General features: G+C 42.2%; 1 protein-coding gene across 1 annotated transcript in view; it reads right to left on the bottom strand.

Annotated features, from left to right (window-relative positions):
• Window positions 1–9,836: 9,836 nt before the first annotated feature.
• The window catches only part of LOC106610028 (succinate--CoA ligase [ADP/GDP-forming] subunit alpha, mitochondrial), a 32,132-nt gene continuing 14,539 nt past the window's right edge, over window positions 9,837–27,429 (bottom strand). The window contains exons 7-9 of the mRNA XM_014209142.3: window positions 25,059–25,210; window positions 17,647–17,835; window positions 9,837–10,277 (exon numbers count right to left, since the gene is read on the bottom strand). Of these exons, the coding sequence (XP_014064617.1) occupies window positions 10,251–10,277; window positions 17,647–17,835; window positions 25,059–25,210 (368 nt within the window). The 3' untranslated portion in view covers window positions 9,837–10,250. The remainder of the gene's footprint in view (window positions 10,278–17,646; window positions 17,836–25,058; window positions 25,211–27,429) is intronic.

Here is a 27,429-nt window from a genome sequence, read left to right on the forward strand (position 1 = left end):
TCCCATTAACCTCTTACCACATTTCTACAACAGCAAAACAAGATTCAACGATATCAAACAACTCTCACTTGCGGTCAAACAATCGGTCTCATTAGTTTCTAGTCACCTCGTTAAACAGTTCAACCAAGAACGTCTCTCCTCCTCCAATCCACCATTTTCAAAATTCTAAGAATTTGTTTGCAGTTTAGCAGGTCCATCCAGGTCCTTTCAAACAAACAGGTGTGTGCAATTAGCTTGAGTGCAGGATCCAGTGATGGCTGGTGCATGGTGAAATCAGGGAGGAAAGGCTCATAACAGCTGGAATTAAATCACCTAGTTTAGATGTTGTGTGCAGGGCCAGCGCCAGAATGAATCAGTTGGATGGGTATTTGATTTGGCATGTTTTTTTTCACGGGACCACCTATTTTTTAAATGCAAAGACCATAGGTGGCTCGTGAGTTTTTAGTTTGGGGAAGCTTACAATTTATCCTACCATTTCTACCGAACTGCGTGCCAGTTGTGATTATTTTTATCTGTGCATTTGAATAATAACGTTTTCGTTTCTCAAAATCATTGTCACATGGTTAATCATAATCTAAATTTAAATGATAAAAATAAAAATAAAATTCAACTAATGTGAGAGAACCAGCCTCTGCGATATGGACACATTGATACAGTGAACAATTGGCGGTTAAAGAAACGAGCGCCTATAGGCCAACCCAGCAGTAGGCCTATAACTTCCATCCTCAACTAAATAGAATACATAGGCATAAAGCTGACAAAAAAAAAAAACAGTAGAAAATATCCTGATGAAAATGCAGATTCTTTCAATCGCATTCATCTCTCTACCACTAGTGAGGTGTAACATTGTATCAAATCAGTCAACTGGGTCAGGCCTGAAGCTGTCGCTAGTGAACTTGCAACAACTACTTTATTCAGGCCCTCACGCTTCGATCACACCGACAGCATCATTGCATTTTTGGTACACCAGAATTACATTCATTTCCAATGAAACGCTGCATTTGCCTTGAAGCATTGCGTTGCAGATGCAGTTGCAGTGCATTCGGTGTGATGCATACGTTGGATTTATCGAACGTATGTTTCAGACTGTATGCGTCGGTGGCTTGACAAAAATGGTAGCAGAAGGTGAATGTTGAACTTTTGTTGCATACATACCCAGACTATTTTGCGCATTGACGCTGTTGGTGTGTTCGAAGTGTCAGACTGTCAGTGTGAGACCAGTGAGCTCGGGACAGACAGCTGTTTATTTCGGATGTTTCCACTGGATATATGGGATCATCAGGTCATGATATTTTGCTCTTTCACATCGAGGCTTGGTGATTAGCGAGGCCAGGAGAGTGTTGAACATATTTTTCTAACACTGTGAAGAACTTTTATCATTCACAACGTTGACTTACTGAGAAGCTCAGCTTATTAGTTGTGAGTTAAAATAATCAGAAATCAAATATCCCCAAATGAGCACTTTCCTTCATTTGCACACAGCAGGCCAGGTAGGCCTACTTCTATGCGAGCTCAGGTGGACAGGAGCATTCACGCTCCCTCAATGTTATCAGGAGAGAGAAACCAGACACATGCTCATTGCTTACAAAGAGCACTCCAAAGACAATTAATACATTCGTAAATGCTGGTTATGAAATGAACCAAAATGTATTTCTCACAAGTGAAGCAGGTTGTGAACTCTGCAAACAATGTTTCCACTCCGAGAATAAGAATGGCAAATGACTGTAGCCTAATTAATACATGCATTAACAGAATTTATGTAACCAAATGATGTAACATTTACTAGGCCTACTGGTGACATGTAATGGGGAATTCATACAAATAAACAATACAAAGCGCAAACAATTCACACAATGAAAGCCAAGAATTGGCCGGAGACAGCTGAGTGCATTCTGGAGAGCTGAGTGCATGCATTCTGGAGAGCTGAGTGCATGCATTCTGGAGAGCTGAGTGCATGCATTCTGGAGCGTTGATGCAACATATCTTTTCCACACACCCCTCCCCTTCTTGTCTCAACATTTTAAAGTATTTTGAATTATTTTATTAAGACAGGAGTAATGATATAATTTTGGCAAAACATACATTTACTTTAGGGGAAGGCAGCATGCGAACACTGCACTGTGCACTTGACAACTTTCCTTTCCAAAGTGGCTGAAACCAGAGATCTGGTTCCCCCAACGACCACCTCCACCCAACTGTTTTATTTTTAAAAGGTACTTCTCTTTTCCCACTAGCACTGACTTTGCTGATACATAGTTTGTTGGGGGAAAATATACTTGATACAATTGTAATGTGTTGTCTCACCTAGCTATCTTAAGATGAATGCAATAATTGTAAGTTGCTATGGATAAGAGCATCTGCTAAATGACTTAAATGTAATTACGAGATGCTCATGTTTCTGCCCTAACAATGGGAGTCGTTGTCCTAAAGGCGGGAGAAACCTATTTGGTTTATTCTGGACAGATTTTGGCAAGTGAGCCCTCTGGCTTCCGCCTCTTCCTCTGTACTGAAAATATCTCACTGGAAAAACCATCTGAGCGACTAAAACAGACCAAAACAGCGCCCCTCTGTGTTCCTACATGTAGGCCATGTATCCGATGCTGTCTGGACATAAATAGTATGACATACCATGCTATTTTTATCCATACAGCATCATATACATGGTCTGCACATACTGAGACAGAGGGGCGCTGTTTCACTGGCTCAGATGCTTTATCTGAGCATGACGCCTCTTTCTGACGACGTGCCTCTCAATCAAATAAATGATCAATATTTCAATATTTTTTTTATTTGGACAGGCAAGGAGGTACAGCAGGGCAGGCCAGGACCCCTATAATGCCGTCCCTGGGTGTAAATGTGCATGCATGAAGAGAATGTACAATTTATTTCTTTAAAGTTGGCAATTTCAAAAGAGAAGAGAGAATACTTCAAAATAGGAAAGGGTCAGTGAGGAAGAAACCTCGGCTTATTTTTGCCTCATCGCCTGTCACTCCGTCATAAAGTTTGGAAAAGTTTCTTTTTCATCGCCTCCCACGCCACCTTCGCACAGCCCAAAGTCCCCCCGCCTTCTCTGCTTCCCATTCCATTGAAAATGAATGGGAAGCGGTGTTTCACCGCGCAGCACCATGTGCTAGTGAACATGGGGCGTTAGTCCTTTTGATCTCCGCGATCGAAGCTGTCGCTCGGAGGGTGACCGCCAGGACTCATGCAGCGAGTTCCTCTCGCCCGTCTCATTAGGTATGCGCAGCTAGATAAAAAGCTTGCCGTTGGCTGTGTGCTCACTTGGCAACAGTTAGTTGAAGGAGAATAACAGGTAGAAACGCCTGAGCCCCAAAACAAATAAGATTCAAATTCCACTGGTAGTATGGTAATTTCTCTAATGCCGATTAAAAAGTAATTGCTAACAATGTGTACACATAATAATAAATCTTGGCCACCGACCGGTTGAAGATAAAGACTACAGAGATGTCCGGTATAGGGGGGCATTTTAAAGCTTCATCACCGACTCCAATCCCCGTATATTTAGAGAATATATTCCAGAGTTGTCGTCCATCTGTAACGTTGTTCTTCAATTTCCAACGGCAGACTTACATTTTCTAGTCTATATATGTAGGCCTTGGCTTAAGTGGCCTAATCTTCAAGTCTTTCTATACTGTATGTCTTTACCAACTATTGTGCCACTTCTTTCCAAGGTTAATATGCCTAAATGCGAGAGGAATGAATCTCGGGCTGAAAGAATCAACCAGTGATCACACTATCTTCACTAAAATATACAGTGTCTTCAGAAAGTATTCATACCCTTTGACTTATTCCACATTTTGTTGTGTCGCAGTCTGAATTCAAAATGGATTAAACTGCATTTTTTCCCTAAGCCATCTACACACAATACCCCATAATAACAAATAAAGTGAACACATGTTTATACATTTTAGCACATTTCTTGAAAATTAAATACAGAAATATCAAATGTACATATTAAGACACTTTACTCAGTAAAGCTTATTTGGCAGCGATTACAGCCTCGAGTCTTCTTGGGTGTGACGCTACAAACTTGGCACACCTGTATTTGGAGTTTCTCCCATTCTTCTCTGACCAAGGCCCAGAGAAGACCTGGAGGCCTGCTCTAGGAAGAGTCTTGGTGGTTCCAAACTTCTTCCATTTAAGAATGATGGAGGCCCACTGTATTCTTGGGGACCTTCAATGCTGCAGACATTTTTTGGTACACTTCCCCAGATCTGTGCCTTGACAGAATCCTGTCTCGGCGCTCTAGGACAATTCCTTCAACCTCACGGCTTGGTCTTTGCTCTGACATGCCCTGTCAACTGTGGAACCTTATATAGACAGGTTTGTGCCTTTACAAATCATGTCCAATCAATAGAATTTTCCACAGGTGACCTCCAATCAAGTTGTAGAAACGTCTCAAGGATGATCAGTGGAAACAAGATGCACCTGAGCTCAATTTCGAGTGTCATAGCAAAGGGTCAGAATACTTATGTAAATAATGTATTTCTGTTTTAAAAAAATGTGAAAATGTGACAAAAATATATAAAAACCTGTTTTCGCTTTGTCATTATGGGGTATTGTGTGTAGATTGATGGGGAAAACAATTAGTCAATTTTAGAATACGCCTTCCCTGTGGCTCAGTTGGTAGAGCATGGTGTTTGCAATGCCAGCATGGTGTGTGCAATGCCAGGGTTGTGGGTTTGATTCCCACGGGGGGCCAGTACAAAACAAAACAAAATGCATGAAATGAAAATGAAATGTATGTATTCACTACTGTAAGTCACTCTGGATAAGAGCATCTGCTAAATGACTAAAATGTAAATAAGGATGTAATGGTCCTGTGTGGCTCAGTTGGTAGAGCATGGTGTTTGCAATGCCAGGGTTGTGGATTTGATTCCCATGGGGGGCCAGTACGAGAAAAAAAGTATGAAACGTATGCATTCACTACTGTAAGTTGCTCTGGATAAGAGCGTCTGCTAAATGACTGAAAAGTGGAGGGGTCTTAATACCTTCCAAATGCACTGTACTTCCATTATTCTTTTTAACCCGGTACTGGTTACCTTCAGATGAGTCCTGGGGCATTTGTAGAGCAAACATGTTCATGAGAATCTCCCCTATTCACAATGGGGTCGCATTAGTTTGTAGCCCAAACGGTTCGGACACTACAATCAGAAGTTGGCATATAGACAGTACCGACTTCAGACGAGTCCCCTGACACGTGGTGGTCGTAAAGCAAAACGGACATCATCATCATGTTCCTGAGTCTCCCCTTTCCACAGAGAGGAGACCGTTCTGCCACTACAGATGTTTTCGTGAGAAGACCGATTTTCGGGATGTCTCATGGTCTGACAAACACCGCTCTAGCTTTGCCACCTTTCACCGCAGATGCGAAAGTGCAACATCAGCCGATGCGGTGGATTAAGATGCATCCAATGCAAAAATATCTCTAGTTTAAACTATATCTCTAGCTTAAATGTATGGATTTTGATGGGGATTGGTTTTTTTATTATGTTACTTAGATTGATAACTCTAGGGGGTTTTAAACACTTATTGCACACAGAGTGAATCCATTAAACGTATTGTGACTTAAGCAGATCTTTACTCCTGAATTTATTTAGGCTTCCCACAACAAAGGGGTTGAATATCTATTGACTCAAAACATTTCAGCTTTTCATTTAATAATTCATTTGTAAAAACAAATTGACATTATGTGGTAGTGTGTAGGCTAGTGACACAAAATGTGGAATAAGTCAAAGGGTGTTTATACTTTCTGAAGGCCTCATTACAAATCTATTTCGGAGTTCTACGGACATTTCCTTGGACTTCATGGAATAGTGTCTGCTCTGTCATGCATTTCTTCGGTGAGGTTTAATGGTGGTTGGCATCCAATATGTTGCATTACCGCCCCCAACTGAACTATAGTATAGATCCATTACACTTTATGATACATAACGGAAAAGGGGAACCAGGGAAAAACATATATATACTGTATATATAAACACACATCTATGTTTAATTACCCTACCAACTAACCCTATACTCATTAAAACGCATAATTAAAACCCATCACCTTATTCCACTACTTTAACCCTATCGGTTCCTACCTCAGGCCAACGGCCTGGGAGGACGGGACACTACCACTTAACACACGCTGTAACTCTGAAGTCAAATCTCGTACCCCCTAAGTACTTCTCTGCAGTTGCCACCACAACATCTATTTTCTGTGACTGTACGTTCCATCTCTACGGTACAGTTGATAACCATTGCTATGAATGCTAAGAGGCCAACCTTACTAAAACACATATATATAAATATATATATATCACTCATTGACCTGTCCCTCTGTTCTGGCACAGATCTACTATTCACAGGGATCCTCTCAGAATCCTTCACCCTTGATCCACCCTCCTCTACTTTCTTCAAAGCCTCAGGATACGAAACCTTCGTGACCTACTCTGACCCTGGCCACCTCAACATGCCTCTCTCGCACCGGACATGTCTGGTCCACAGCAACATGAGCAACCCTACAGTTGACACAGCTTTCTCCACTGAAACAAACACATTCCTCTGTCCCATATTCTCCTGCACACTTCCCACATCTTGGAATCTCCCTGCTATACACTGCTGTGACATGCCCATGAAGGTGATACCTATAACACCGCAGTGGATTCAGCACAAAAGCTCTAACAGCATAACTCATATATCCTCACAACACCTTCTATCCCTTCCATTTCACCTCCAGAACTCAAACTGTTGTCCGGCTCACTCTGTTTGAACTTGACAGCAATCTTCCTCGACATGCAATCTTCCTCGACATACCCTCTCCCTTGTTATGGCTAGCTTCAACAGATTCAAACCCATCCTCTGCCTCCCTCAGTCTTTTCAACCTCTCTTTCCCTCCAATCCTCCTCCCTTAACCAATTACCCGACTGCTTCTGAAAATATTCAACTTTTCCAAGCCAAAATCTCTTTCTAGCCTCCGAGAAAGACATGCTAAGCCTTGTACTACCTCCACTTCAAATTCGGTCAGCCAATCTACCCCGGTGCCCGGTCGAGACCAGTCTGACATGCATTTAACAGCAGTTGGCATCCGATATGTTACATTACCACCCCCAACTATAGTATAAATCCAATACACTTTGTTATACAAAAATGGGAAAAATAAAATACAAAAACCCTACACATTAAACACCCAATACATAATTTGACCCTATCTGTTCCTGCACCATGCAGTCGGCCTGGGAGGATGGGACACCACCACTCAACACACCCTGTAACTCTTCAAACCTCATATACATAAAAACTTCTCCCAAACTTACTGAAGCATATATAATTCGTTGGCCTATCCCGCCGTGCTGGCACAGATCTACTACTCACAGGTGTCCTCTCAGGATCCCTCACCCTTGACCCATCCTCCTCTACTTTCTTCACTGCCTCAGCATATGAAACCTGCACTACTCTGACTCTGGTCACTTCAACCTGTCTCTCTCACACCAGACACTTCCAATCCCCAGCAACATATGCACCCCTACAGTTGACACACACAACTTTATCCACAGAAACTATACAATCCTCTATCCAATGTCCTCCTGCACACTTTCCACTTCTTGGAATCTCTCTCCTACAATGCTGTGACATGACCATAAATGTTGCACATGAAACAGCACAGTGGATGCGGCACAAAAGCTCTAACAGGATAACCGATATATCCTGACATGACTTGTCGGGTAAAGACTGACTCAAAAAGGACTGGCAGTGACTGTTTCACCACGTTCACCACCAGATCTGCGTCGCACCAAACGGCAGGCATCACAAACACCAGGAATCTTCAACTTCAATTGCTCCAGCTCCACACACAGCGCTACCCCAGAAAACACACCTTTCAATGGTGCCCTCTTCCTAAGAGCAAAGCAAGAAACAGAGTACCCTGCTCCCTCTGGTCAGAAGAAACACAAACAAACAAATATCACAAGTTCACTACAGGTTACCTTCACTGACTCAATTGCACCCAACTCCTTTCTCACCCACCCTGAAATCATAAACGGATCCGCCAAAAAGGTAAGGATCCACTTTCTCTCAAAAGTGTCACTCCTACGGGACCAGATTCTTATTTATGTCCATTGATGCCAAGCTCAGATTCCGAGTTCTTCACCACACCTTCCTCCTCACTTAACTCACACTCCTTCACTTCCATTTCACCTCCAGAACCTGGTCTGGCACACGGCTCACTCGGTTTGCACTCAACACCAATCTGCTTCAACACCCCAACTCCATGTTTCTCACCATCTTTCTCAAATTCAACCTCTGCTTTCCTCATTCTCTTCGCCCCCCCATTCCTCCTCAGAAATCCACCTTTCTGTGTCCCTGTCCCAATATTACTCTTCTCCGGACTTTACTTGCAGCCCGGTGGAACTCCATCTCATAATCATCCTGCCCACCTCCGAAACATGTATTCTCCAGGTGCCAATTTTTTTTCTTCCCAATATAGCTACAGTCCTCTTCATTAGCCTTCCTTCTCATGCAATGGGTTTGGGCTGAATTGGACACAGGTGGACGCCAATCAAGTTGTAGTGACATCTTAGGGATGATCAAAAGAAATTGGTTACACCTGAGCTCAATTTGAAGTGTCATAGCAAAGGGGTGGGAATACTTATGTAAATTAGATATTTCTGCATTTAACTTCCAATAAATTTGCTAAAGTTTCTAAAAATGTGTTTTCACTCTGTCATTATGGGATATTGTATGTAGATGGGTGAAAATAAAATGATTTAATCCATTTTAAATTCAGACTGTAAGACAAATTGTAGAAAATAAGTCAAGGGGTATGAATACTTTCTGAAGACACTGTATGCGCTCTACTAGCCTGGACAAGGTAAACAATGAATTCATTGAATGTAACCTACAAGTGGGCCAATTGACTGAGGCTGTGATGATCAAAATGTAATGCCTGATTCACACTATGCTACTATGGTGAATGCTTAACTAGGCCAGCTCAGTACCATACAACTGTTTGGTCCTATATTGTGAGTAAATGGTGACCGACTGTCTGATCTTCAAAATAATAATAAGTAGTTATGATGCAAGGGGATTTGTAGGTCGGTTGCCACCTGCACTGCACAAGCCAATAAACCCCTCCACTGATTAGTCTTTTAACCAATCATATCAGATCTTTTTTCAGAGATGATTTGATTAGTCAAAAGACCAGTTAGTGGGGGAAGAAAATATCACAATTGGGCTGCTTCCGTTAACACAACCTTAGTATTAGTCCCTTAAACCACAGCTTCAAGAGCAGTTATGAAAATAAGTGTGAATTGAGAAGGAATTAGCATTTTCATCTGGTATACAGTTTCATGTCATTATGTAAATGAAGCAATGCAATTATACTGTAGGACCAAGAAAAGGCCTCCTACACACCTTCTCTTCCAATGAGGCAAAGAGAAAATGTGCGTGCAAATGCAAATCCCTTAATGGGTGACATGTTAGCTCGATTATAGCAAATTAAATCCCTGGATTGTATATCCTGCCTCCTAATTGGCCTCGCCAGGGAGTGACACTGCATGACGGGGGAGTGTGATTGGATGAATTTAGTTCAGTGGAGACCTTTTCAAATTGGAACAAAAGAAAAACGCATCTTCCAAATAAAGTCTAGTATTACATACCATTTCCAAACAGATTGTTTTTAATGCTATTACACTGTAAAACTTAACAGAACCATACCTCATATGCACCCAATAATACCACCGCGTGATAACGCTTTCACACTGTCATGCCAACCTGTGTGTGTGTGTGCAAAAGCGAGCGAGACAAACATAAAAATTAACCCACAACCAAAACAGTGTTTAAGATATTTTCTTATTCAGGTGTATAGCCAGTGAGAACAGACATTTTGATGGAATACTTGGTTACAGTAGGAGAGTGAAGTAGTAGAAAGACAACACAGGAACCAGATCACCTCAGTTACCTTGGCATCCCTCTGTAGTCAAACTAAACACATTAGAATATACCATAACGGATGCCAATAACTGTCTTCTAAAATACACTTTTACTTAAGTCTATAACAAGCATGGTATCACATATTTAAAAGACGCCATCAAGATATACTGATATATTTACTAGCTCGTGTAAAGGTATGAATTCATAGCTGAAATCAAAAACATCTTAAAAACACTGCGTAGTGAGTGTGAGTATGGTAGTAGGGGCTTCGGTCGGGGAGATGGGGGGGGGGGGGGGGTGTTGCCTTTCCCCGTTTACAACATCTTCCTCTTCTCAAACTCCTGCGGAGAGGGGGACAGAACAAACAGGAGGGGGAAACGGGGAAGGAGAGGAAATAATTATTTATTCATGTGGATTCACAGATTGTTTACATCTGGAAGCTACAGGGGGTGGGGGGTGGGGGATGGAGGGGTGCTAGTAGACCCTGACAAGGCACTTTCTTCCTGGGGAGGTGGGGGAAGGAATGTCTTTGTCCCAAATGGCAGCCCCAATCCCTACACAGGACTCTGGTCAAAAGTTGTGCACTATGGGTGCCATTTGGGATGTAGACAATATATTTATCTCATCAGGGATTAATGAAGGAGACACAGACGAATAACATTCAAAATCGTTATTTTGGATGCAAAGATAAATACTTTACAAACCGAATAAGGCTATGCAAGGCTCATGTTCAGTGTCGAATAGTCCAAACACAGAAAACATGTATATTCAGACCAAAGCATCAAAATCCATAGTCATATTATACGACAGTGAAAATAATAAGATGTAAAAGCACATAAACAAAAGGACGGAGAACATTACAGATGGGATGTCGCCATTTACATACACCATTTATTAAATATCAGCAGAGGAAGGATGATAAAACAAATACTCTCCTTCCCTTCCTCCTACAATTTCCCCATGCCACAGAGGAAAAAGCTTCCTTTATGCATATGTCATTTATCAGGTCTGCAACACACATGCATGATGTCGCCCACTGGAAAATGCCTTACTTCCAAAATACCTGAATGTCTACTGCCACCAGGTGGTTGAAAATGTCTACTTCGGCTCAACGCCTCAACTTTGACAAAGTGCTAGAGCAACTTGGCAGGGTGTGCTTGTGTTATCTAATGTAATACTCAGGAGTGTTAAGGGAAGACGCCCTTCAGTCTCAAGCGGGGTGGATTAAGTGTATCTGTATGCGCCGATCAAGGCCGGGCCCTTGACTTTCTGAGAAAGGGAAAGATAGAGGAGAGGGAAGAGGAGAAAGAGACCGAGGGATGAGCGGGGCTGTGTTAGGGCTTCTGACGGGAGTGCTGACATGGTGGCCACGAGGCTTCAGGCACTCTGATGGATGAAAGGAGGGAGAAGGGTGGAAGGCGGCACAAGGTCCACTCATAGTCCAGAGGGAGAATGATCGAGACTATTCTCTCTGCTACCGCACGGCAAGGTGTACCGATGCACCAGGTCTGGAACCAATAGGACCCTGACCAGCTTCTACCACCAAGCCATAAGACTGCTAAATAGTTTACCAATAGCTACCCGGACTAACTGTATTGACGCTTTTTGCACTAAATGCTTTTGACTCATCACATACACTGCTGCTGTTTATTACCTATCCTGTTGCCGAGTCAATTCATCCGTACCTATATGTACATATCTACCTCATTCCTCTACTCGGTACCCCGTGTATATAGCCAAGTTATCATTACTCATTGTGTATTTATTCCTCGTGTTATTATTTTTCTATTATATATATATTTTAATGCATTGTTGGGAAGGACGTGTAAGTAAGCGTTTCAATGTTCGTCTAAACCAGTTGTTTACGAAGCATGTGACAAAATTTGATTTGAAGAGGGCAAGGACAGAGGGAGAAATAGTGCTTGCTTGAGATATGTATTTAGGCAGAGGGGAAACTACTTCAAAAAATGTTTATATTGAACCTTTATTTAACAAGGCAAGTCAGTTAAGAACAAATTCTTATTTACAATATGACGCTGGGCCAATTATGTGCCGCCCTATGGGACTCCCAATCACAGCCGGTTGTGATACAGCCTGTAAACGAAAAGTGTTGTAGAGTAAGAGGAACAGGAGAGAGAAAGATGCGATCGTCCTTGTGTGTGACAAACAGTCAGGAGGGGAGTGTCAAAGGTGCTCAAGACCGAAAGAAGGGTAGAGGTGGAGCAAGATGAAGAGAGATGAGGTCAGGTGGAAGGAGAGAGCCAGGGATGAAGAGTCCTGGTGTGCGACAGGGACATTTTGTCAAAGGAGGCTATGAGAAAGAGTGGAAAAACAGAGAGAGCAGCACACATGGGTGACTAGAGGTTTATGTGGGCATGACACAGTCTGCCTGGAATGCTAGGTGGGTGGAGTTGGAACTATTCTATCGGTGACATGCAAGTTTAATCTAGCGCATTTACAGTATTTGAAAGAAAACAAATACTTGAATCTAGGTGTGGACACAAGGAGAGCTTCACTGACAAGCACAAACAAAACACTAGAGAGTTGGGCAATGTACTGTAATGAGAGCTGAGCATGTTAAACCAAATCAAATTAATACCCCCATCGGGCACTACTTTGTTTGCTCTGTTGTGTCGTGTGTATCATCAAGCCGATTACAGCAGCGCCAATGAGATTAACAGAGATGTATGAACACAAAATGGCTGGAAAATTAATAGGCCGGGAAATAGTTCATCATTACGCGCAATGATTATGAATTAAACCAAAACAGTGCCACCACCGCGCAAATCAATAACTGGGTGTTTGGGTTTGCCACCCTGCGCTCGTAATGAAAGAGTAAGATGAATGGGTGTAATACACGCTAGAACTTTATATACGTCTTGTTAAAACCGGCTTCCTCCGGTGATAAATTGAAATATAGGCAGCAGCAGCATAGCAAAGTTGCCCGCCCCGGCATCAACAGCCACGGTTATTAATTTCTCCTCACTGTTGCCTTTTGTTTATTACGTATTAAAAAAAGTTCATTCCCAAGTCCCACAACCTTACTTTTTAACAAACCCAAACACTAAAAACTTCAACATCCACTCAAGTAGAAAAAACTAAAATGTACTCAACTTAAGGTTTACTCTAAATTCATTGGGGTTTTTTCTACTTTTGTATGTCGAGATTAGGGTTGCACATGTTGGGGAATATTCAGAGGAAACTTTGTAGGAATTAAAATGGAATATATGCAAGTTAATATTAATACCATTTAAATGTAGATTTTTTTGGCATTTGAGAGATATATATACACATACACACCATATCACATGGAGACAGAAACATAAACCTTTTACCTTATGAGTAGACATCATTGCAAATGATTAAATCCTTCCAATAGAAATAAAAAATAATTTAGTTATGAATTGAACTTAAATTAAATGAGTTCAGGAAACAACGAAAGAAAGGGAATATTGAATGATCCCCAATGATCCATCGTATCTCCGAAAAATGTTTTCAACATACATCTGTAAAATGATAGTCTAGAAACTAAAGCTCTGGTTGTCTTCCTCTCAGGCTTCCATGTCTTCTCCCTGGACCTCCTCAATGTCCACCTCTGAACATCAGACTCTGAGGCCTCATCTTCACTGTCATTTTCTACCCTTGTTGAGAATGGCTCATTGTCAGGCTTAAAAAGCCTCAAATTTGCCTGGATGGCCACCAATATTTCAACCATTGTATTGGTCAGCCTGTTGTGTGCTTTGGTGTGTGTGTTCCCAAACAAGGACCAGCTGCGCTCTGAGGCAGCTGATGTTGGTGGGATTTGGAGGATGATGGAGGCAACAGGGGAAAGAGCCTCAGATCCACAAAGTCCCTTCCACCAGGTGGCTGATGAGATATGTTGGCACGACTGCCATATTCCATCTCCATCCCAAAGCCCTTGCTTGGAAGTGTACTTCGCCAGACTGCCAAGAACCTTTCCCTGATCCAGGCCAAGGTGGCGAGACACGGTAGTGATGACACCATAGGCCTTGTTGATCTCTGCACCAGACAGGATGCTCTTGCCAGCATACTTGGGGTCCAATATGTACGCTGCGAAGTGTATGGGCTTCAGGCAGAAGTCTTCACGCTTTTTGATGCATTTCAGAACTGCAGTTTCCTCTGTTTGGAGCAACAGTGAAGTGGGCAGTACGGATTTCTTCTCTTCCATCTGCAAGCAGAGTCTGAACATCAGACAGGATGGCATTGTCCCCCTCAATCCATGCAATGGCTACTGCTATAGGTTTCAGGAGTTTCAGCTGCTTACCAATCTCCCCAAAATACATCATCCAGGAGGATCCTCTTGATGGGGCTGTCCATATTGGCAGACTGTGATATGGCCATTTCTTGGAAAGACTCCTTCCCCTCCAGGAGACTGACAAACATGATGACAACACCACCTCAATGGGTGTTGCTGGGCAGCTTCAATGTGGTGCTCTTATTCTTATCACTTTGCTTGGCGAGGTAGATTGCTGCTATAACTTGATGACCCTTCACATACCTAACCATTTCTTTGGCTCTCTTGTAGAGTGTATCCATTGTTTTCAGTGACATGATGTCCTTGAGGAGCAGATTCAATGCATGAGCAGCACAGCCAATGTGTGTGATGTGAGGGTAGGACTCCTCCACTTTAGACCAAGCAGCCTTCATGTTCGCAGCATTGTCTGTCACCAGTGCAAATACCTTCTGTGGTCCAAGGTCATTGATGACTGCCTTCAGCTCATCTGCAATGTAGAGACCGGTGTGTCTGTTGTCCCTTGTGTCTGTGCTCTTGTAGAATAGGGGGGTGGAGATTATGTAGTTAATTATTCCTTGCCCACGAACATTCGACTACCCATCAGAGATGATTGCAATACAGCCTGCTTTCTCTATGATTTGCTTGACCTTCACTTGAACTCTGTTGAACTCCAGCAAATGAGTAGATAAAGCATGTCTGGTTGGAGGGGTGTATGCTGGGCGAAGAACATTCAGAAATCTCTTTCAATACACATTGCCTGTGAGCATTATAGGTGAACCGGTTGCATACACAGCTCGAGTAAGACATTCATCAGCATTTCTCTGACTATGTTCCTCCATTGAGTCAAATAAAAACTTCTGATTCCAGCAGGACCATGAGTTGTTGCTATTGAGGTGTCTGATTCATCATTTTCACCTCGAATAGAAGTAGAGGGACTTTTGTCAGAGGTTGCTTGTTGTGAGAGCTGAGGGAACTTCATGCACTTGGCCAGTGCATCTTTGTTGCATTCTTCACATCTGATTTGGCACAGTATTTGCAAATGTACACAGCTTTTCCTTCTACATTAGCTGCAGTGAAATGTCTCCACACATCAGATAGTGCCTGTGGCATTTCCCAATAAAGATTAGAAAACAAATTGTAAAAATAAAAACAAATACAATTCCATGTCTTATCTAACTGCTTAACTATTTATCTTACAAAGGAGTTGTTTAAGCATGAAACATGTATGGAAACAGGTGAATTAACACTCCTCAGTTAGCAGGCTCAAGCAAGCTAAAACCCACATGGTAGCAAAAACTAACTAGCAGAAATTGTTAACAAGTTAGAAATTATTTAAACACTTGTCTAGGCTACTATTTACTAGTTAAAAAATTTGTCATAAAATATATTTCACCCCACGCATTATTGTAATCAAAACTTACCAGAAAGCATGTAGTCCTTGTCTGAGACAGTGTCGTAGTGTGGGCTCAATAGCATCTCAGTGTGCAAGATCAGATCAAGAATCAGCTGTACATGTGATGGAAGAGTGCACTGTGCATGCAGAGGGTTGCAATTCCATTGAATTGGGGATAGTTTAACCAAAATATGCCACAAGACCTAGAATTGCCTTGTATATCACACAATTAAAAAAAGGTTCACTGTTGTAAGCTAACTTTTTTGATGAATTTAACCTGTTATGGATAGTAGGGGGCAGTATTTTCACGGCCGGATAAAAAAAACTTACCCGATTTAATCTGATTATTACTCCTGCCCAGAAACTAGAATATGCATATAATTATTAGCTTTGGATTGAAAACACTCCAAAGTTTCTAAAACTGTTTGAATGGTGTCTGTGAGTATAACAGAACTCATTTGGCAGGCCAAAACCTGAGAAGATTCCTTACAGGAAGTGGCCTGTCTGACCATTTCTTGGCCTTCTTGATCATCTCTAACCAAAACAGGGGATCTCTGCTGTAACGTGACACTTCCTACGGCTCCCATAGGATCTCAGAAGGCGGCAAAAAGCTGAATGGTGGCTTTGCAGGCCCTGGCTGAAAAACACTAGCGCATTTTGATAGTGGTCAATCAGAGAACAGAGACTGGAGGCGCGTGCACGAGGCGACCCCATGTTTTTATTCTTTCGTCTTTGAACGAAAACAACGACTCCCGGTCGGAATATTATCGCTTTTTTACGAGAAAAATAGCATAAAAATTGATTTTAAACAGCGGTTGACATGCTTCGAAGTACGGTAATGGAATATTTAGAATTTTTTTTGTCACGAAACGCGTCGGGCGCGTAACCCTTCGTCACCCTTGGATAGTGTCTTGAACGCACGAACAAAACACCGCTATTTGGATATAACTATGGATTATTTTGAACCAAACCAACATTTGTTATTGAAGTAGAAGTCCTGGAAGTGCATTCTGACGAAGAACAGCAAAGGTAATACAATTTTTCTTATAGTAAATCTGACTTTGGTGAGGGTCAAACTTGGTGGGTGTCAAAATAGCTAGCCTGTGATGCCGGGCCATCTACTCAGAATATTGCAAAATGTGCTTTCACCGAAAAGCTATTTTAAAATCGGACACCTCGATTGCATAAAGGAGTTCTGTATCTATAATTCTTAAAATAATTGTTATGTTTTTTTTGTGAACGTTTATCGTGAGTAATTTAGTAAATTCACCGGAAGTGTTCGGTGGGAATGCTAGTTCTGAACGTCACATGCTAATGTAAAAAGCTGTTTTTTGATATAAATATGAACTTGATTGAACAAAACATGCATGTATTGTATAACATAATGTCCTAGGCGTGTCATCTGATGAAGATCATCAAAGGTTAGTGCTGCATTTAGCTGTGGTTTTGTTTTTTGTGACATTATATGCTAGCTTGAAAAATGGGTGCCAGATTATTTCTGGCTGGGTACTCTGCTGACATAATCTAATGTTTTGCTTTCGCTGTAAAGCCTTTTTGAAATCGGACAGTGTGGTTAGATAAAGGAGAGTCTTGTCTTTAAAATGGTGTAAAATAGTCATATGTTTGAAAAATTGAAGTTTTTGGATTTTTGAGGAATTTGTAATTCGCGCCACGCCTATCATTGGATATTGGAGCAGGTGTTCCGCTAGCGGAACGTCTAGATGTAAGCAAAATCCCCCAAATTCCCAGGCTTAACTTCACATGGAAAATTTCATGAAGAATTCCAGAAATGTACAGGAAAGTTTCCGACCCTTTGCAACCCTAGTCGAGATTGTTTTTAGTATATTTGAGGGAAGAGGCAAAGTTGGGATGTGGGACTAAAGCGACTAAAGTAACCGTTTTGCCATCCTCCCCCAGCTATGGGGGAATGGTACAGTCCGTCGCGCCACTGAATGACATAGATAAATGTTCTATCGCTACGGGTCTCACCCATAGAGTTGGCTAGAGGGCTCGAGCCATGGTAAATATAGATTAGCTCTTTAATACATCTCTCTAGTCTCACCTTGAACATGGTGCTGCCCAGTTGGGCAGGGGACATGCTGACCACAACGCCCGCCTGCTGTAGGGCAGCAATCTTCTCTTTGGCTCCACCCTTGCCCCCTGCGATGATGGCACCGGCGTGACCCATCCTTCGGCCCGGCGGGGCAGTGAGCCCAGCGATGAAAGACACCACGGGCTTGGTATTCGCTCCCTGGGGGGAGGGGGAAAGGATGGAGGGGGAGATTGAGACAGCCTCAGTCATACTTGTATTCTCAGACAAATAACAGACATTCCAAAACAAAGACGTCTTCCTATTAACAGCCCAGCCCCTCTTAAATAGGTATTCTTAGAACCATCTTATTTAATTATTAAAACAAAGGATGGTAGTGTATAGAAAATGTTAGTCATACATTTTACGTTTACATTTTAGTCATTTAGCAGATGCTCTTATCCAAAGCGACTTACAGTAGTGAATACATACATTTAATTTATTTCATGCATTTCTTTTTTTTTGTACTGGCCCCCCGTGGGAATCGAACCCACAACCCTGGCGTTGCACACACCATGCTCTACCAACTGAGCCACAGGAAAGGCTGTACTATATTACATGCTCTGTCCAGATGTCTGTGAAAGAGTCAATGAGACCATTTAATTGCATGGGCAGATACACACCCTCCACCACCCCTCCCTGCCATTTCATATGATCTCATTCTCGCAGAAGCAGGTAATTAGTCACGCGGACACTGATTAGCTCTGGCCCTGTCCGCTCAGCTCGTCCTGATGGATGGCTAAATTCAACAGTTGAGATAGTCTTCCAGCGCTGGCGGGAGGGGAGAGAGAGCTAATATTTCACACTCAGGAATAAAATTGTATTGGGGATGAAAGACGGGCCTGTTCATTAGGGCATGCTTAGGAAAACTTTTCGAATTGGGTAGTGAAAATGTGTGTTTCCTATTAGACCAGGTACTGTAGTAGCTACGCATTTCAGTAATTCTTTTGCCAAATGAACACAATCCAGGCCTCTCTTCAGACACTCCTTCTCAGGTACTTGCCTTGTGATAAGGCTCTCCCTCCATCTTTCTCTCCCTCATAGCCTCTCCTTCAGTTGAGAGTTAACACGGTGTGTAGAACAAACTGGCCGACAAGCCAGGAAAGGTGGTCCTCCTGCTTAAGTCTTTACTACCCTTCTACCATTTCAGCACATGCTTTCTAAATGGAACCCTACTGAAACTGGCAGGTATGTACAGCAAGATGACTGCTATTCATTTCAACATGCTTGAAGACACTGGATAATTGTTTAAGCGGAGCAGCCAATCCGCTCGTCTCTCGGCCAAGAAAATGAATAAAAAAATGTTTTTAAAAACCTGACTAACAATGTACAGTATTAACAAGGGATGGCTCTGAAAACAAAATGTTCACTAAACGGGGGAATATGACTGCAATCAATGAAAAAAATGTACCGGGAGGATACTAATTAGTCGAGGTGAATGTTTTCTTGTAAGGTGGCCCAACATTTTTTCCTCTAAATGGGTCAGAACGAGGGTGGCCATGCCTTTTCCTAAAGACTGACCTTCCTGCAGGCTTTTGTTCCACACCTGATTCTACTACTTAGCTGCTTTTCAAGACCTTGACTAGCTGAAGTAAGGCTGGAGCAAAAGCATGAACACCCAGTAGCTCTCCTGGAGGGATGGCCACATCTGTTTTAGAATCTCTATTCACAAAGCATCCCTGTCCATACAATCTTATTCATTATGATCAACAAGGCAGAACTGATCCTGGATCAGCACTACTTACTCAGACACTTTATGAACACAGGCCCAATGCCATTCTTCTAGCTAGGCCCTAAACACACCAGTTCCGGCTCTCGCTTGTCCCGTCCTAATGAATTCACAGCTCTGACAAACGAACCACCCCCGTGTGAATCAATTCTTAAAATCTACCTAAACACGTCAGGCTGTAATTAGTCAATTCATCTTCATCTTCCCTCAGAGAAATCAGAACATAATAAGAGAAGTGGAAATAGCATTTGAAAGTTCCCACCACCTTTGTCCTATATTGTTAACCGTAGAGATGTATTACTTTAATAATGGAACTAAAGAGAAGGAGAAGGTAGTTTCCCTACCTCTTCTTCAATTTGTTCCCCCACGGGAGGAGGGGTGGAGGAGGCGGCAGGGGTCGTTTTCAAAAGGGTGAAGCCTTGCTGTACGCTTGGGGGGGGGGGGGGGGGGGGTAGAGCCTCAATCTTGTCAGATTATGACGACAAAACAGACAATTACAAATTGATGAGGCCCCCCCCTATTCACACACTAGATGTGAATGGAGTGCGATACACACGCCCCACCGCTTTCTAAAAATCACTCACCTGCCCTCCTAGACGACAATTGGTGTGTGTTAGTGAATGCACTGTGCTTGGGCTTTGCATTGTGCGTAAAGCACCTAGGAGAGAGCGAGAGAGAGAGAGAACCGGCTAAGAGTCGAGGATAACAGGAAAAAGGATACATTTAGTGTTCACGTGGGTTAGCTGTCAAATACTCTGGGCCCATGCTTTCCAACAAGACAAAGGTGTTATGTCTTAGGTAGCGCTTTAGTTTTACAAATGCATGGAGGGGCTGAAGAATACTAGGTGGGATTTAGAAGTAGATGTCTCAAAAAGAAAAGTTTAAGACCTTCTGAAAAGGTGACATACAGTGACCTAAAATATAAACGCAACAAGCAACAATTCCAATTTTTTTTAGAGTTACAGTTTATATAAAGGAAATCAGTCAATTGAAATAAATCAATTAGGCCATAATCTATGGATTTCACATGACTGGGAAAACAGATCTGCATCTGTTGGTCACAGATGCCTCATGCAGTGCGACACATTTCCTTTGCATTGATCAGGCTGTTAATTGTAGCCTGTGGAATGTTGTCCCACTGCTCTTCAATGGCTGAGCGAAGTTTCTGGATGTTGGCGGGAACTGGAACACGCCGTCGTACATGTCGATCCAGAGCATCCCAAACATGCTCAATGGGTAACATGTCTAGTGAGTATGCAGGCCATGGAAGAAATGGGACATTTTCAGCTTCCAGAGCGACATGGGGCTGTGCATTATGCTGAAACATGAGGTGATGGCGGCAGATGAATGGCACAACAATGGGCCTCAGGATCTCATCACCGTATCTCTGTGCATTCAAATTACCATCAAAATGCAATTGTGTTTGTTACCTGTAGTTTATGCCTGCCCATACCATAACCCCACCATGGTGACATTAGCAAACCGCTTGCCCACGCAACACCATTTTCCCAGTACAGTTGAAAACTGGATTCATCTGTGAAGGGCACACTTCTCCAGCAGTTTGTGCAGAAATTCTTCGGTTGTTCAAACCCATCCAACTCATCAGCTCTCCGGGTGGCTGGTCTCAGACGATCCTGCAGGTGAAGAAGCCAGATGTGGAGGTCTGGCGTGGTTCCACGTGGTCTGCGGTTGTGTGGCCGGTTGGACGTACTGCCAAATTCTCTAAAACAACATTTGAGGCAGCTTATGGTAGAAAAATTAACATTCAATTCTCTGGCAACAGCTCTGGTGGACATTCGTGCAGTCAGCATGCCAACTGCACACTCCCTAAAAAATTGAGACATCTGCCTCCTGGGCTGTGTCGCAGCCGGCCGAGACCGGGAGACGGTGCACAATTGGCCCAGCGTCGTCCGGGTTAGGGGAGGGTTTGGCCGGCAGGGATGTCCTTGTCCCATCGCGTGACTCCTGTGGCGGGCAGTACATGCTGACACGGTCGCCAGGTGTTTCCTCCGACACATTGGTGCGGTTGGCTTCCGGGTTAAACGAGCAGTGTGTCAAGAAGCAGTGTGGCTTGGCAGGGTCATGTTTTGGAGGACACATGACTCTTGACCTTCGCCTCTCCCAAGTCCATACGGGAGTTGCAGCGATGGAACAAGACTAACGACCAATTGGATATCACGAAATTGGAGAGAAAAAGGGGTAAAAAAAACCCCCCAACTTCTTACAACATTGTGTTGTGTGACAAAACCACACATTTTAGAGTGGCCTTTTATTGTCCCTAGCACAAGGTGCACCGGTGTAATGATCATGTTATTTAATCAGTCTTGATATGCCACCCCTATCAGGTGGATGGATTATCCTGGAAAGGATAAGCACTCACCAACAGGGATGTAAACAAATGTGTGCAAAAAGTAATTTTATTTCAGCTCATGAAACCAAAACTTTACATGTTGACTTTATATTTTTGTTCAGTAAACTAAAACAGACCAGGTTGGCAAGCAGGCCACAGAGTTAGAGGAATAATTTTACCATGTAAGCTATGCAATGACCTCTAAAGTGTGTACTAATTCTAGCCCGGCGAAATTAAAAACATCAGAGCAACTTTTTGGTGCAAAGATCTCCCTTCCAAGGCCCCTCTTTTGTAAATTAGTTGATTGTCTATTTTTATACATCCTTTTTTGTTGGGGATATTTTATGTCAAGTGTAACACTTTTAATAAAGACCGATTTGACTCAAACTCGACAATTTCATCTTCATCTCCTAATCTTAAATCGTGTACAAGTGGTCACCAACCGGTTGATCGCAATCTTTAAGGTATTTCTAGTCGATCACCAAACATTTCTGTAGAAAGGCCAATGATAAAGGCTTGCTTTTATTTCTTGCACTGTTGGTTGTAGTTGCACTTCATTCAGAAGCCTTGTGCATCGGGTAGGCAAAGTGTTCCCATTTTTAACTATTTAACTTGTCTCAAATCATCATGCCTACAGCTTCCACAACCCAGGCCACAGCAAAGTTTGATACTAGCCTACGTGAGATTTCATAACTTTTAAAACAATGACCAGAGGGAGACTGTCAAAGAATACAGCAAAGAGCTTTCTGTTATTATGAGTGAATTTTTGTTAAGTTATTCAGCACTGTCAACACTATTCAATACCATTACAAAACATAAAACGCACTTCTCCCCACTTCCACTGCAATGAATGAGTAGCCAAGTCTATCAATAGCCCAAAATGTTTATTATTATTAGCAGCTCATCTTGTCTGTTTTATCAGAGGAATATTTCACTTTCTCTGGTCATAGGAACAACATAAATTTGTGCATGAGGCAGATGCATTGCGACTTGAGTTTCACCATCAGGTGGAAGATGGTGTCCCCTCTCTGATTAGTCTCACCGGAGGAAAGGAAGGAGAGAGCAGGGACTGTGAGAGGAGGATCCTTTGCTGATTTCTCCCTCCCTCAGCTGAGACTAATACCGTGTTCAAAACAACTGGGAACTCGAAAATCTCAGACTTCTGTGCTTTCAAAATTGTTTTGAACGGTCATCCAACTCAGAGCTCTAGAAAGATGCCTGAATTCTGACTTTCCGATCTGAAGATCACGGACGTCATGATTTGACCGCCCCCCTCAGTTGTCTTAAAAATAACCATGACAGAGCAGTAAAATAGAAAAAGCTCATTATTTAAGTTTATGCTCAGCTGTGCCTCAGAAGTGCTACACCAACTGGTCAATAAGTCTGTGGAGAAAGATCATTTTGAAATATCCAGCTATACTGGTAAGGGCATACCAATATGATATTGTATTCTACTTTTCGGTAAGAGTCCCAAATGGCACCCTATTCCCTACAGTGTCATTGTATTGTACTACTCATTTACGATTCCCTTAAGTGTCTGAAAATATGCCTAGCTGATCTTATGACGAATTATTGTAAAATAAATGTATTTGTGTGCATGTTGTAGATTCAGAAATTCAATACAGTTAGTATTTGTGTTAGGGTTGGGCGGTATCCAGATTTCCATACGGTATTATTGGAAGTGCACACAGGGGGTGCCATTTCTAAATAAATGTATGTATTTTTTCATGGGAAAAAAAAAATGTAGGCAACATGGATCTTGATCCATAAGGGGATTGACTGTCTCTGTAACCAAGAATCTTCCTCTTGCCATCTAGCCACTTAGCTAGCAAACCAAATGCATAGATGGAGCCCTGAGCTAGATATAATGCATTAGGCAAATAGATAGTTAACTTATAGTTAGTTATAACATAAAAACATTTTATTTATTTTTTTATAACATTATAGTATTCTGAAAAACCTGGACATTTTGGGAAAGCTACTGACATTTTGCAACCTTAGAAAATAACATGTCTGAAGCATGGAATTGTTCTATGAGTCAAACTAAAGAGAGGAACATAATTTTGGGTCTGGCTTTGCATTCAGTGTTTCCGTTTCTCAACGTTGACAGAACAGCAGCTCAGATAAAACAATTTCAGGCTTTGGTTAAACTGCTGCCTCTGGTGTTCAATGCTCGACACACACACACACACACACACACACACACACACACACACACACACACACACACACACACACACACACACACACACACACACACACACACACCACACACTTGACTTTCAGAGAACTACCTGCCGCTTTCAAATTGGCTTTTCATGCATGTTGATGTCACGAGCCATTGGTCTCTGGTTGTCAACACTTTGGATGATTGGTTGAGCCGGTTTGTACATGAGGAAGGGAGAGAGAGAGGTTGAGTCCCAAATGGCACCCTAAGCCCCATGTAGTGCACTACTTTTGACATGGGCCCAAAGGGCTCTGGTCAAAAGATGTACGCTATTAAGAAATATGGTGTCATTTTGGCCTCAGCCAAAGAGTTGTTCTCCCGAGACAGAGTGGTGAGAGAGATTTGCATGCATTAGGGCAGCTGAAAGCACATCAAATTAATTTTCAGCTGCTGAACACCTGACAGACACACACACACCTCACAAAAATCTATTTTCTCAATCAAAATTCTGTGTCTTGACAAATCTAGAGGGCAAAACACACACTTGGCAATAACTGTTGCTCAAAGGCACTTAACCACTTTTCAAGCCTTGCATAATTCACCATCCATGCGCCAAAGATCAGTCTCTCCCACACCTGCCTGGAACGAGTGTGTCAGTAAAGGTGTGTGCTGTATTCTGCACCATGAACCCTAACTGGAAGTACATGCACTCTAGCTCACACCCTCAGCCTGTCCAGAATCTCAAGATCCATTAGCAGGTGAGAACACACACAGTATGTCTTACTATACTTGAGGACTTTTGGGGACCAACAAATGACTCCCATTCAAAATCCTATTTTCCCCAACCCCCTTTTTACAGGTAAAGGACCGGCAAAATGTGCTCACTTCTCTGTATTTTAGTTAGTTCTGGTACTCACAAGTATAGTGAAACGTGTCCACCCACACACACGTTTTGGACCTGAGGGCTTGGAGTGGGACTTCCCGAGAGGGTCGTCGGAATCAAAGAGATGAAAGGGAGTACCTGACAGAACTACACTCATCTTTCAAAAAGGGTCCGGATGATTCCCAAAAGTACTGGTGGACCATTGACAAAGTGTTAACAGTCTGGTAGCATGTTTAACATGTGTGTCTCCTCTTACAGAGTTGTGCTGTTTGAGGTAATCGGCAGCGTTCTCCTCGGCGTTGCCTCCGATCTCTCCGATCAAGATGATGCCCTCCGTCTTAGGGTCCTGCAGGAACACCTCCAGGCAGTCAATGAAGTCTGTCCCGTTGAAGGGGTCCCCGCCAATGCCTGAACAAAAACCATCAGAAAACACTGTTACGCTGCTTAAGATGGATGTCAGATGTGACCGAAGGCATAGAGTACAATGTATTATCATTTTTAGGTTTACCGTAAATTCCGGACTATAAGCCGCAACTTTTTTCCCAGGCTTTGAACCTCGCGGCTTAAAACAGGCTAATATATGGATTTTCCCCGCTTTTTTCTAAAAAAGAAACACATTCTGTGACGTGCTCAGTTTTTTGGCGGCATGAAGCTTTCATTAGACCAATCAAATTGCCGAACGGGTTAAGGTCAAACAACTTTTTTGTTTACTGTTTAGATTAAATCGGGCGCTCTCAAACTTCCCATCATTCTGATTACGGTAGTCATTTTGTCACCCTCATAGCAAAGACACGGAGAAATGCATATGATGCAGCTTTCAAGTTGAAGGCGATTGATCTGGCTGTTGGAAAAGTTAAATTAAATAATCTGTCTGTAAACAATTGTTGGAAAAATTACTTGTGTCATGCACAAAGTAGATGTCCTAAACGACTTGCCAAAATTATAGTTTGTTAAAACTTCATTAAGGTAGGGAGCACTATTTTCACCTCCGGATGAAAAGCGTGCCCAAAGTAAACTGCCTGCTACTCAGGCCCAGAAAATAGGATATGCATATAATTGGTAGATTTGGATAGAAAACACTAAAGTTTCCAAAACTGTTAAAATAATGTCTGTGAGTATAACAAAACTGATATGGCAGGCGAAAACCTGAGAAAAATCATCCAGGAAGTGGGATTTCTTTATTTTTGTAGTTTTCTATTGAATGCCATTACAGTATCCATTGACTTAGGACTCAAATTGCACTTCCTATGGCTTCCACTAGATGTCAACAGTTTTTAGAAATTGTTTCAGGCTTGTATTCTGAAAAATGAGGGAGTGAGACCACTTTGAATGAGTGGACCATTCAGTGTCCCCGAGGGTTTTCATGAGCACGACCGAGAGCACGGCTTTCTTGTTTTCCTTTTATATTGACGAAGCTTTTGTCCGGTTGAAATGTTATTGATTATTATGACTAAAAACAACCTGAAGATTGATTATAAACATCATTTGACATGTTTTTACGAACTTTACTGATACTTTTCAGATTTTTTTGTATGTCTGTTGTGACTGCCTTTGAGCCTGTGGGTTACTGAACAAAACGGAGGTTTTTGGATATAAAGAGGGACTTTATCGAACAAAACAAACATTTATTGAGTAAAATGGGAGTCTTGTGAGTGCAACCATACGAAGATCAAAGGTAAGTGATTCATTTTATCACTATTTCTGACTTGTGTAACTCCTCTACTTGGCTGGTAACTGTTTGTAATGCTTTGTCTGCTGGGCGCTGTTCTCAGATAATCGCATGGTATGCTTTTGCCGTAAAGCCTTTTTGAAATCTGACCCTGTGGTTGGATTAACAAGAAGTTCATCTTTAAACCGATGTATAACACTTTTTTTTATAATGCGTATTTCTGTTTTTTAATTTGCCCCTCTGAAATTTCACTGGATGTTGGCCAGGTGGAACGCTATCGTCCCACACCCCCTTGAGAGGTTAACAAGAAATTTGTGGAGTGGTTGAAAAACGAGTTTTAATGACTCCAACCTAAGTGCATCTAAACTTCCGACTTCAACTGTACATGTAGGTAGAGTTATTAAAGTGACTATGCATAGATAATAATAACAGAGTAGCAGCAGCGTAAGGGGGGGAGGGGCAATGTAAAGTCTCAGTTGTCTCAAAGCTTAAAAATCCTTTAACCTGTCTCCTCCCCTTAACGTATACTGATTTAAAGAGGCTTTAACAAGTAAGTAAGGGATCATAGCTTTCACCTGGATTCACCTGGTCAGTCTGTCATGGAAACAGCCATAAAGCCTTATTCTAAAATGGATTGAATGAAGAAAAAAAATCCTCAGCAATCTATACACAATACCCCATAATGACAAAGCGAAAACAATTTCAGAAATGTATTCAAGATAAAAACAAAAAGACCTTATTTACATCAGTATTCAGACCCTTTGCTATGAGACTCGAAATTGAGCTCAGGTGCATGCTGTTTCCATTTATCATCCTTGAGATGTTTCAACAACTTGATTTGAGTCTACCTGTGGTAAATTCAATTGATTGAACATGATTTGGAAAGGCACACACCTGTCTATATAAGGTCCCACAGTTAACAGTGCATGTCAGAGCAAAAATCAGAGCAAAAACCAAG

This window comes from Salmo salar, chromosome 08 (assembly GCF_965601325.2).
Source record: "Salmo salar chromosome 08, fSalSal1, whole genome shotgun sequence".
In the NCBI taxonomy this organism is placed as follows: Eukaryota; Metazoa; Chordata; class Actinopteri; order Salmoniformes; family Salmonidae; genus Salmo; species Salmo salar.